This window comes from Augochlora pura, chromosome 4 (assembly GCF_028453695.1).
Source record: "Augochlora pura isolate Apur16 chromosome 4, APUR_v2.2.1, whole genome shotgun sequence".
NCBI classification, from domain to species: domain Eukaryota; kingdom Metazoa; phylum Arthropoda; class Insecta; order Hymenoptera; family Halictidae; genus Augochlora; species Augochlora pura.
In genome coordinates, this window is record NC_135775.1 from 19393577 (window position 1) to 19406522 (window position 12946).

Below are 12946 nucleotides of genomic sequence, written 5' to 3' on the forward strand. Positions count from 1 at the left end.
AAGGCGAAAAATGAATTAATTTGAATCAGTGCTGATGGCGTCAAGCGAACAAATTTTGCGAGACGTGCGAGCCACAAAGTGTTAATGACATCAAACTTAACGATCTCGCTTCAAACTACAGTTATAAAATAAATCAAATAAATAATAAGCTTAGCGATCGACTATAACTTCACATCTCCCCAGATTTCATTTTCATAAAACAATATACAGAGGACGGAATAAGGGAAATGTGCTCTTCAATGATTAAAAGATTACTTATCCTAATAACGAAATAAAAATGTCGAGGCAGATTTTGCGGATTTTCATTTCCGGCGTGCACAATACGGAAAAGAGAATTAGAGGACGACGACGTTCTTCACTGATTCAGAGATTCGTCGCGATAAAACGTAAAATAGAACCGTCGACGCGTTTCGTTGGAAGCAGGACTTTGTTTCGGCCTTTTTTTTTTGTTGGCTGTTGTTAAAGGTACGCGTTTCGCGAAGTCGCGGCCGATAAACTGTACAGAGAGGGAAACACTCGTCCGAGTTCCAAAGTCGAGTGGCCCGATGCTTCCGAAATAATTAGCAAAAGAGGCAGACGTTGGAAAAATTCATTCCGGCGATAAGCAAATTGAGGGGGGAAGTTATTTTAAATTTGCATGGCGATTTTCATTCGGCGTTCGTTTCGGACGACGATAAGCTGGCTACCGGTGGTCGCAGTTTAAAGATTACCTTTACAGCTTTTATTGCGTTCCCGGGACTAAACTGATTACACAATTAGCTGGCTGTCGAAATTACGAAGAATGCTCCGCATTGTTTTCCGAGGGAACGGTGATAAATTTGTAAAAGCGTGGACAGCGAAATCATTAGGTTATGGTTACACGTATGGTTAAACCTGTTATAGTGTAATAATAATAATAATAATAATATATAATATATAAATATAATAATAATATAGTTGCACGAATAAGTTTTTAAAATTCGATCGTCTTCGACATTTTTATCTATTTCATTTAATAACCGGTGAATGGGTTTTCCAATTTGAATATCTTACGACCGTTCCACCTCATGGTGGACCATCTGAACCGTTACTGGAAAGGTTTAAACCATGCACATCTGGGGTCTAGGCCACGGTACTTTCCATGCAGACCGACCATTTTTCTTCGGAACTAAGTTAGTGGCCAGTCGCAAGATTTACAGTGTTTTACCACTCACCGTCAAGTTGAGGGTTTCTTATGAATTTTTTATGTACTCCGCCCTAGAACCCGGGAAGATGAGCTCTACGTGTTCACGTATGTACACGGCGATTCACCTTAGCGTGCGGCCGAAATTACTTCTGAATTATTCGTGGAATGGTGCGAACAAAAATTGTATATAATTTATCGAGACTGAATATCGTGGAATATAAATGTTGTTATCTTGCTAGTAAATATAAAGACCATTTCGATCTTTTTTCTATATTTTATTCAGCACTCAGTGCTTTCTTCTGTTAAATTAATTCAGTGTTTAACGACTAAGTGGTTCTGGTACATTAAATAAATAATTTCGGCTTCTATTCAATTAAAATTTACTTATTACGATAAGATACAATACACCATTTTCGTTCAGACCATGCTCTTCCAGAACAAATAGTTTCCAAGCAATTTCAGGTGACCCGTAGCCAATTATTAACTAATCAAGAAGGAAAGTTGATGGACTCTTGACTGCATCCGCGGAACCGGGTCAGACAAATTACAACACTTTAGGCCAACCATGGTCACAGATTGTCCTGTAGGAAACTGCAGTAGCTCCGTTAAAAGCAATGCAGCCACACCTACTCATAAAGAGCACTCTCTGGACAGCCAGAGCAAGGTAGACACTATCTGCAGTTGGACTTGCAAAATCGGAAGCACTTCCAGTGTGGCTCCAATCGGCGTAGTCTAACTTTGTTTATTCGAAAGCGGTGTCCTCGAGGACAATTCATAGTGCTCTCTGCGCAAGGAGCTCTTGTCCAGCTCGAGACACGAGCTTCTTCAGCAAAGATTTTTATTCTTTTATCTATTCTTGTATGAATACAGTTATCAGATAGGATAAATCAATTGCTGTTTGTCAAATAACTGGCTATTGTTTTTGGCATGGTAAAATGAGACTGCTAAGCTTGTGAAAGATAATACGGTTATTAGATAGGTTAAAATCAACTGCTCTTTGTCAACCAGTTGGGTATTGTTTTTGGCATGGTAAAATGAGACTGCTGGTCTTATGAAAGGTAATATGGTTGCCAGGTAGCCTAAAGTCAACTATTGTACATCAACCAATTAGCTATTGTTTTTGTCATGGTAAAATGAGACTGCTGGACTTACTAAAGATGTTATCAGGTAGGTTATTAAGTAATCTAAAGTCAACTGTTGTGCATCAAATAATTGCTAATTGTTTTTGGGAAGAAAAAATGAGGCTATTGATCCTATGAAAGTTAAAACATCAGATATGTTAAAATTGACTGCTAGTCATTTACCAACTGGTCATTGTTTTTGCCATGACAAAGTAAGACTAATGGTCTCATGAGAGACAAAAAGATAGCAAAATTCACTTAAGAATAATTTCACACTTTCTCGTCGTAAAAATTATTTACTAGTAAAAGCGCTCGTCTAAGTACACGCGTCTTCAGAGCCTCGAAGCAATCGCATCTCTTCGACCAAAAGCAACCAACACACGACAAAATACCGATAGACGAGTAAGCAAAATAGGCAGTTCGATTTCTCTGGCACGACAGCTTCAATTAGACAGAAATTAAAAGACGATACACCGGGGCCGCTGGGAGTTTCGCAAATAACAGGGTCTAGATCGTTACTTTGAGTCGGAAATGGCGCGGCTGCTCGTCGCAGGTGTAATTGGATACGCGGGGGAGTATCGGTTGCACAGTCTGCAAAGCCGGCGGAAGTTCGACGAAGTGTTCGTGACAAAACACCTCGGAAATATTCAAATGATCCGAGGATCGGGGGAGAGCAGGAAGGGGATTCGAAGTTCGAAACTCCGAAACCCTGAGTGAAAACTACTTACTTATTGCCACGCAGACTCTCCACAGGCCACTGTAGGTAACTTTGCTGTCAGGCTCCACGGAAGTGTTGGACGAAGTTTTCGGCAGCTTCTCCTCCGTCAGAAGCCACTCCCCGGTGCTTATGGCAACGGTGACGACTACCAACGACAGCATCGCGGACAGACCGGACCCGATACCGAGACCACCACCGCCGGCGCTGCTGGCGTCGCTGCCAACGACCACACTGCCTCCGGACGCACCACTAACTACACCCCCAGCACCAGCACTTGAGGAACCGGCACCGCCAAGGCCTTCGCAGCACCAGCAGCAACAAGACATCACCACGAGCCGCCCTCTTGTCATGGGGGCATCCCAGCAACAGCAATCGGTTTACCACTGCAACGTTGTCGGGGTCTGCTACTGTTCAAAGTTTAGACGATCAGCTGCGTTTGGGATTCGACGCTTGTGACGGAGACTAGAGTGTCCCCAAAATGGATGATTAGGTCTACTTTAGACTCTTTAGCTTCTCGACTTCTTAACTTCTGGACTTTTTAGCCCCTACAATTTTTAGACTTTGAACTCTTCAGACTTTGGACTCTTTGGCCTTTCGACTCCTTAAACTTTGGACTCTTTAGCCTTTCGACTTTTTAGCCTTCGCTCCGTTTAGTTATTAGACCTACCAGTCTTTGGACTTTTCAGCTTCTGAGCTTTGTTCTCTTTGCACCGTGTGGGTCCTGGACCTCGTGCTTTTTGGTCTTTGGACTTCTCAGCCTTTGTTTTCTATTTTACACTATTGTGAGTAACACTTGTTAACAACAGTCTAAAAATGTACTTGGCGCAGCATAGAAGATTCTTCTAATCTTTGGTCACATCCTCTATCCCGATGCTCACAGTCAATGTTACCTATTCCCTCTAGCTCCTCGATCGACTCCTCTATCCTTAGGATGAAATTATCACTTGACGACTATATCCTCTATTCTGACGTTAATTCGAGCAATTCTCGATTCGTTTACCTCCTGGTGAAATGCTGTATCCTCAAAGGATCACGCGGTGACTCGTAAATGAGCTGCCTATTGCTCCGTTCGAAGTACCCTATTCCATTTAGAAAAGACGACCGAATATGGGCATGAAGATCGCAGCTGTGTGCTTCGTGAATGGATGGCGGCACAGGTTTCCGGTATTGCCTTCAGCAGTTCCCAGCCCTGGAGATTAATAATTTGGCCGGTTCTTCTGGCGGCGGCAAGACGAATGCTCTCTTGTTCCCAGTTTCTTGCGTCGTTATTTCGCGAGTTATGGTCGAAAGTTCGCGGAAGAGGCGGAGGAGGCGGAGGAGCCGGAGAGAGGTAACGAAGAACTGGTCGGTGCTGGCCGTTAGCACTTTTCATCGATAATGCAGAGGCAGTAGCGGCAACAACTTATTTTTCGAGGATGAACGGAGCCGGAACGCTTTCTATCCTCGTTTTCTTTATTTGAGGAGAGATACGCAGGAACTTGATCCGTAAAGCTCCGCCGTGAGCGGTCTAAGCCCCGCTGTTGATAAAGGATAGGCAGCCGGGCTCGGGGCACCGCTGAATGGTTGATGAAGGATTTGGGAAGTTGGGGGATATCTTAAGCGGCGGCCGGGTAGAGTCGCTCGATTGGCTCCCGTCGCGGGAACGTTTCGGAGACTGTAATTGATCGATGAAACTGCTGACAACCGGTTCCCGCGTATCTCGACCCCCCACGGGGGTCGCCCCGTGAAAGCGAAGTTTCGTTGCGATGCGAACTCAGTCAACGATCTGGCAGCCGACCGGGCTAACTTCTGTTATTTTCGTACGGCGGAACCCGTCGGTCTCTAACTTCCGACTAGCAGCCAGCGAACACTTTCTTCGGAATTAGGAAAGTTCACGGGTGCCGGCGTGCGCGCGCGAGTCTAACGATGAATGATCAGATCACCGTCTTCACGGTCTCAGGCGTGCCAGCCAGGCCACGGGACCATGCTCCATTTATTATGAACACATCGGCCGCGTCGTCGGTTGGTCTTGCTCGGCGGCGTGCTCAATCAACGATCGCGACGCCTCCAAGTTCATAGCTTCGCCAGCCAGAAGTTCGCCAAGGTGGCGTAGCTCTCTCTCTTTCTCTATCTCTCTCTCTCCAGGCAACTCTGCAACAGAAAGTGTCAATCCGGTTAGGATTTATGAGGTGCGCGGGGTCCTGCTGTTCGGCGAAATGTTTCCCGGACTCAAGATGCCTCCGACGAGTTTCATGAATCTTCCGCGCCGCGAACCGTTCCGCATAAATTGCCGGCGAAAATCGAGCTTTAGTCGATTTATGTTTGCGTTGACGTGACGCGCCGGCGAATATATACCTGGCTGGTTTCGCGAATTAAACGGCTACGAGACGGCGAAGACGGGAAATAAATTTTCAGCAATTGTGCGAACTTCGTGTGGCACCGTCATCTGGTTAGACGAATTCTCTGACGAGTTGGGGCATGGAACGAGCAGGATGCCACGGTGGAACGGGGCTACTGTCGGTTCAATGTGTTTTATGATTTTAGATCGCGATGGTATAAACTTAATGTTTTAGTATGGTAGATTTTCATTATTGAAACACGTGGAGCTGAAGATGCAAGTCATTCTCTTCTGATATCGAGAGGGTGGAGTTTGAAATTGAAATGCGAATGTTTATATAGTATTTTTATAAACATAAGTTAGAGGTTCCAATTTTTCTTCCTTAACTGGTATAACGATTTCCATAAAATTGATGTGGAGATTTAAAAAATAAGAATTTGTACGCAAATGTACTGATAAGTATTAAAATTCATAATATTTTTATGAATTTCTAGAAGGAAATGGTATAATAATATTAAAAAATTAATTATTATTTAGAATTCGTTTTCTGTGAGTAGAGATATTAGTATATCGTATTTAGATATTTATAACACTATAAAATTACCAAATTTCTAATTGGTAATAAAACAATAAAGACACATGAAATTAAATGTCTATTATGAAGCACAAATATATTCAGAATCTATTATTTATGTTCTTAAATGAAATTTTGACTCAAATATAACATCGATTTTGGCATAATTAACGCAAGTGCATTGTAATTTATACAATAGCAAAGTGAAAGAGTTTTTCGCTTTATTAGAACTAACGCGAGAAGTTTCTGATACGTGACAACATGGGATAACAAGGAAAGGCTAACAGCAACACGTTTTCATGCATCGAAAACTTGTTACAGTTCTGTGGACCTATCGAACGTAAACACCATAACGAAATATCGCGAAAAGATTTTGATTTGATGGTTACGCATATAAACAGAGCAAATACCACCGGCACACGTCGTTCGAAATGTGTACCGTTCGGATGATAGAGCACTACTGACACTTCTGTAGCAGTGGCTTCACTTTAATATCAGAGGAAACAAGAATTACTATACTTTGAATTTTTTTTAAAAAATAAAAAATTACAATTGATTAATGTTACAGTGTGCACAAGTTTTTATTATACCTTTATAAAGTTGAATGATTCCAATGATCTAGAATTAGTTAAATAGAATTATTTAGCGAATTAACCAAAATGATCATACGATTAATTTTACTTGGAAAATTCGAATTTTTGACGTTTACAAAAATTTTATATAAAAGCTGTTATTTTTCCTATTTTCAAAGCTAGAACTACCAACGATTGACGCATCTATACCTATTTCTACCGGAGCTGTCAAAATGACTTGATGAATTATCTCTTAAATTATCAGGCAGTTTCTAAGTCATTTCGTAAGACTATTAATTTTATAAAAATATTATGAAACAAAGTAACGTTTTCTCTGTACGCGTTTCTTTCTGACTAAAAGCGAAATATTTTTTGCGATGCAGCATCGAAAATAAAAGAATATCGAGATATAGAAGCGTCACGTATTTTTATAATCAATTGAAAAGAGAGGTGAGAAAATAGAGTCAATATAACATACACATGTACCTCATGACAACTTTTGTACAACCTATATGTACGAAAATTGTTTTAAAAATAAATGTAGACTATACGAAAATAATAAGAGAAACTTCTAAAATTACGAGTTGACCTACGCTCTTTAAAATTTAAAATGACTCATAACAACGTATGTAAGTACGCACATAAAATATTATATTAAAGAGACGAGAATGAGGAAAATTGTTCTACATAATTCATTATTTACATATTTTAGAAAATGTTATATACAATTTAAAAAGAGAAAACGTTCTAAAAATTAATAATGATTATAAGAAATTTTGACACCCTTTGCTAGTTCTAACATTAAGATATATTTCAAAGATCGTGTTTATTAATCCTTCACTTTTAATCAAGCGCGTTTAATAGACTTCTCACCATGGAAAATGTCGTCAAAGCCCGAAATATCCGCTGAATGGATTAAGTAACTTCAAAAGTGTAACGAACGTTTACTTAAGACCTTACGGAGAGAGAGGTGTCTAAAGGGTTAAGCCAAAGGATTCGGCAAAAAGATTCGATCTTGGAAGCAACTCGGGCCAGCCGGCAGTCGAAAAAGTGTCACGCGGGACATCAAACGTCACCGCCGCGAGGACTGCGGCAGAAATAAAACCGAAGAACCGCATCAGAAGTAAAAAAAAAAAACGGAAAAAAGAAAGAAAGAGATGGCAGAAGGTCTGAAGCAGGTGCGGCAAAAATCCGCGACAGATCCCTCAGGATAGTCAAGTGTCAAAGCCTCGTTGGATTATCATGCCCTCTTGAGTCAGTCGACTCGGCAGCGTTGAAGAATCCTCTAGAAGGCATATTCTAGCATCCGAGCAAGGGGGCGAGAAAGAAGGGCGGAAGAAGAAGAAGAAGAAGAAGAACAGAAAAAAAGGAAGAGGAAGCGAACGATCGAGGAGGACAGGTAGCGAAAGGTAGTAAAAGGTGGAAAAAATAAAAGAGAGAGAGAGGGGGACGCAGGATCGGCTAGAGCACCTTACGTCCTCACGCATTTTGTTAATCCCTTAATCGTAATTGAATCGACGTTTCGGTCTTGCCGGGGAGGGCCGCGAACAGAAATTGAACTTTTAATCCGGCGCCGGTATAAATTCCATGGGGTTGCTATTAGCGTAATCCGTGAACTCGCCACGGTGAGCCCTCCCCAAAGGCCCTTCGGGTCGCGACTTTTTATCAGGCGTTGCCCGCCCCCTCTTAACCCGGCCTCTTATCCCGTGAGGATTATCGAAGCCCAGACTGCCGTGGGCGGGTCTTTCTCTCCTTCGATTCAACTGCGGCAGAAGTCGATCGAGACAAAAGGAAAGACCGCGGCATTGACGTACGCTGAAACCTAACATCCAAGATCCTACCGGCAGGTATTTCCCTCGGAATCCACGGACCTCTAGAAATACCCACCCGCGCTCCCTGCTCTCCTTTTCCCCTCGAATTTTTCTCAGCAACTTGCCAACACAATCTCCACATTCCTCTCGAATCGAAACGTGCACCGTTCCAGATCAAAATTGCTGTTGCCCCGCTCCAAATGAGTCGCCTTTCGACGCCACTGTAAAGCTTCCGTTCGGAATCGAGGATCTTCGTGCACAGCTTTGATATTGGCGATCTTTGTCAATTTTCTTTTTAGCCAAATTATGATAAGATAGCAATGAACTTTTTGGAAGTGTTAGATACAGCTTTCAGCTACAGGAAAATATTTTTTACTACCTCGAAATTATTGTTGAACAGTTCCAAGTGAGTTGGTGTTATAGTGGGGATTTTCGCGTAACAGTTTTGAAAATAGGCGAAATTTACTCATTTTTTTTTTCATGAGACTATTGGTAATATGAGAATGGTCTTTTGGGGGTACTTGAGTGCAGGGTTGAACTATTAGAAAATATTTTTCTTAGTTGGATATTGTTCAAGTTATGAGAAATTTAATATTAGGTTATACAAAATATACTGATGTTAAAGACAGAATTGTTAATTCTCTTGAGACAGTTGTGAAAGGAAATGTTCTTCGTGAACTTTTTTAAAGAAGACTACTGCCAATATCGAAATAAACCTTCCTGAGTTGTATAGTAATACTCTTAAACTATAAGAAAATATTCTTTTACATTACTCTACAGAATGAAATTACATATAATAAATGACACTCAAAGTCAAATAATTCGAATTTCCTAACAACTTCTAAAACACGAAGTGTTTAATAATTTCTAATATTAAAAAAAGAATGACTATCAGGGAAACTCTTATTACACAATTAAGACCAAGTCATGTAGATCAAAAACAATATTAATATAACTAAAGTATCACTTTATCTAATGTATAACACTAAATGATTACCACAACTTCACAGCACCGAAAAATCTGAACAATCCGAAACCGCTTAACGAAGCTAACCCGCTGCATTCTCATCGCGCTCACTCTCCTTCGCTCGTTTGATATGCAAATTAATTAACACTGAACGGCCGCAACTCGTAGCTCAAAAACCCCGAGTCTAACTTCCGCGGTAGAGCAGCGTTCTCGAACTTCTCGGCACAGAGCGGAGTATCTAAACGCGTCTCATCTTCCGCCAGAATTTTAATTGTCCCCGCTCCCTTCACACCTCGCCAGAATTCTCATTCATTATTATCACGCTGTTTCAATTTCTCCACTTTTTAATACCATTCCGCGTGCAGCAGGCGGCCGCCATTTAATCGAGGCGAGCGCATCTGCTCCAAGACGAGTTTTATCCTGCGGCGTAACGCATCGACGACGAAATTCGGCTGTTCAGATGGTGAACGCTGCTCGTAATTTCGTTTCGAAATTATTTGCGCCCAGATGCAGCTCCCGGTGCACGCAGCCGTGGCGCAACGCCGGATGTTCACGGGGTGCGAATGCAGGTTGCGGTTCCGCCGGAACAAGAACTTCTGCAGTGGTCGCACGGTTAGGGCGACATGTGACTTTGGTTTCGACTTATGGAGTAGATGCTTGGCAGTCGAGAGACCCTCCCTCTCTCTTTCTCTCTCTCTCTCTCTCTCTCTCTCTCTTGCCTTCTATCTTGGTCTCTTTGGCGAGTTAGGCGAGTCGTCGCTCGTGAAACTTAATTGTAAAGTTCAAGCGACAAGATATCGACAAATGCATTTCCGCCTCTACCTGTCGATCCCTTTCCCCGGGTCTCTCGAGCCTTGTGACGCTCTCCCGCGTAACGCGGCTCGATTATCGCTCGCTCGCTTTAATCGTTCGCGCAACAGTGGCTCGCGAGATGCTCGGGCATAGTCAAGTTTTGCAATATCTTTCCGCGAATTTAACATTCAAAGCTAAGGGAGCATGAGCGCCGGGGTTGATTGGAAATTATTGTCGACTGGGTTTACGGGTGGAATCTCTTTTAGGGATTCTTGCGTGTCGAGCTCGAGTGCAGAATGTATGGGAAATTGCCGATACTGGCGTGAAGAGGGTGCAATTATTAGCTTTGACAGTGGTCTGTACGCTGGAAGGATTACGCGTACGATGTAACGTTTTATGCGTTCGTAGTTGCGGGATGTACGTGTGTTTACGTGGATTTGGGGATCGGTAGTGAAAGATACTTAGATCGATAGAAAAATTAAAATTCAGAAATGAGGTAGTGGAGTTGGTTCGTTTAATTTGTTTTCTATTATTCTTATTTGAAACGGACACGAATTTAGAATTTTAGAGTGATTTTATTAACATTTAATTGGGTTAGAATCATAGTGACATAGAAGTCACAGATCCCTTATTGTGAGAAAGAATTATTATTATTTTTATATATTAGCACGTGTATTATATTCTCACCAAATTTATAGTTACGTTAATTTAGAGTTTAGTGAATTTATAGCATCTTTATAACGTCCTTATCTTTTTTAATATATTAGCATGTATAGATTGCATTTTCAGGCATAAATGACAATTTTTGAAAATATCACGTCACTATGAAAAATAAAAGAAATTATTTTCCTTTTTCATCGTTAGGATTAGTTAACAAATATATTAAATTAACGAATATTATAACGTCAAATATATATCAACAAATATTATATTGACAAATAATCGCAAACAAATATTATATTGACAAACATGCCCCAACAAATATTGTATTAACAAATTGGTCCTTAAATAAATTTGTTAATGAAACATTTGACAATAGTATATAAATATTTACGACTAATATTTATTGCGTGATTCATCTAGCGGTAAGGTGTGATCAATACACGGATAAATGAGAAAGCTCTTAATATTGACAATGTTCAATTTAGCGCCGGCACAGTGGAATACGTGAAACATTAATTGAGCTGTTATCATATTGGATGGCGTGGCGAGGGTTGGCTACGCGGCTCAACAGGTGATTAAAATATTAACGCGACTTCGCCGTTCAGCTACTCCCGGAAAAAATATTACTAATTGACCTGATTGAACCAGTTTCGGGTAATCTTGTAAAAGATTCGTTGCGACACGGCTGGCAACCATTCGTTTCCCACGTATATCACGAAAATGATTTACTCTGCGGTGAAAAATGAAAACGTCACGTCGTAAATTAATTTTTCGGTTGGTAAAAACTTATTCCACTGATTCGAATCAAATTCTTGACTAACGAAACAATTGCGATATTTGTAAGAACAATTTTAACTATACATTTAATAATTACCAAAAATTTTAAATAGGTTATTGGATATTGTATAGCATTTGTATGGAAAATGAAAATGTATTTCCTCTTTTAACACTAGATTTAGGATTTAACTAAAATAAGACAATTATTCTGCTTTTATATTAAGTAGTATATATATCGAATAAATAATTCATAAATAAATGTTTCCTTGCAATCTAAATAATTGTAAAGCTATTGTTAATAGTTTCACTATATTAAGGAGAATATAAAAATATTCTAAACTCCTTCGAATGTTTTTATCGTTTAGTATTTCACTTATATAAATATATGAATTTCACTTGTTCGATAACAATATTAATGCACAAAATGAGCATTCTATTTAAAGCAAATTCTACAATGAAGAACATACTTTGGATACATAATTAAAGGGCAGCGAACAAATAATGCATAATGCATTACAAAGACGCCGCAATATGTTACGATTTGCGGAGGCAGGGCCGCAATGTTTACAAGAAAATATGATGTTACGCGCCGCGGCAAATAACAGAGCAAAGTTTGAAACGTGTAATCTTACGCATACAATATTAAAGGCTTTAACGTGCTCGCGTCACGTTTCAGTGGTTTATTTTGTTTACGTGTTACCGCGGCAAAAGGGTGGGATGCGAGCGCGTCTCCCCGCTCGCACAATCGCATGCGAAAGAAAAACGCAACGGAATTTTCCCGGCGGACGGCACGTAGGGTTTTCCTCGGAAAACGAAGTATCAAAAATATATTGACAACCGCGAACAGTTCTTCTCTCGATTTACGGAACGTCAGCGCCATTTGTCTTTCGAGAAACGCGCGAGCGCGGTCCGGATCAGACTTGTCGGACGAATGCCGGGTCACTTTGACCCGTGACAGAATTCGCATTGTCTCACGGGGTTCAAGAAAAATGTGCGGTCGCGGTAGTGTATTTGTCATCCTCTTAAATAAATAAATCGTTTCTGTTCTAGGTAAAATGGAGCGAAGGAGGGTTCTTTGACAATTGTTTTATAATAAACTAGTGCAGATGTCACTGTCAAACCTTCTAGGTTTATGTTTTTGTATTGAAACTATGCTTATGAATTTTTGAAAATTGTTGGTGCACTTGAATTATGAATTGTTGCAGTTTCATGGCAACTCTGCGCCAATGAAAATTTGTATGCCATATTTGAAAATAATTTTGGCAATACATAATGATAATAAAGATCTAATAATTATTACATATTAATTAATATGTAATAATATATATAATAAATATTATATAATAATTTTAAAATTATATAACTGAACGTTAAAAATTTTGAGTCCCGCTTAATGAACGAATATTAATAAAAGAGTGTTTCTTCAACCGTCCAGCTTTCCCAGCAAATAATCGCTGTATTTCTAGAAA

At 40.3% G+C, this 12946-nt stretch overlaps 1 protein-coding gene across 2 annotated transcripts in view; it reads right to left on the reverse strand.

Annotated features, from left to right (window-relative positions):
• Nucleotides 1-3664, reverse strand: part of Stg-1 (stargazin related protein STG-1) — a 40928-nt gene extending 37264 nt beyond the window's left edge. For both annotated transcript variants that reach the window (XM_078178233.1, XM_078178234.1), the window contains exon 1: nucleotides 3015-3664. In XM_078178233.1, the coding sequence (XP_078034359.1) occupies nucleotides 3015-3354 (340 nt within the window). In that variant the 5' untranslated portion in view covers nucleotides 3355-3664. The remainder of the gene's footprint in view (nucleotides 1-3014) is intronic.
• Nucleotides 3665-12946: the final 9282 nt, after the last annotated feature.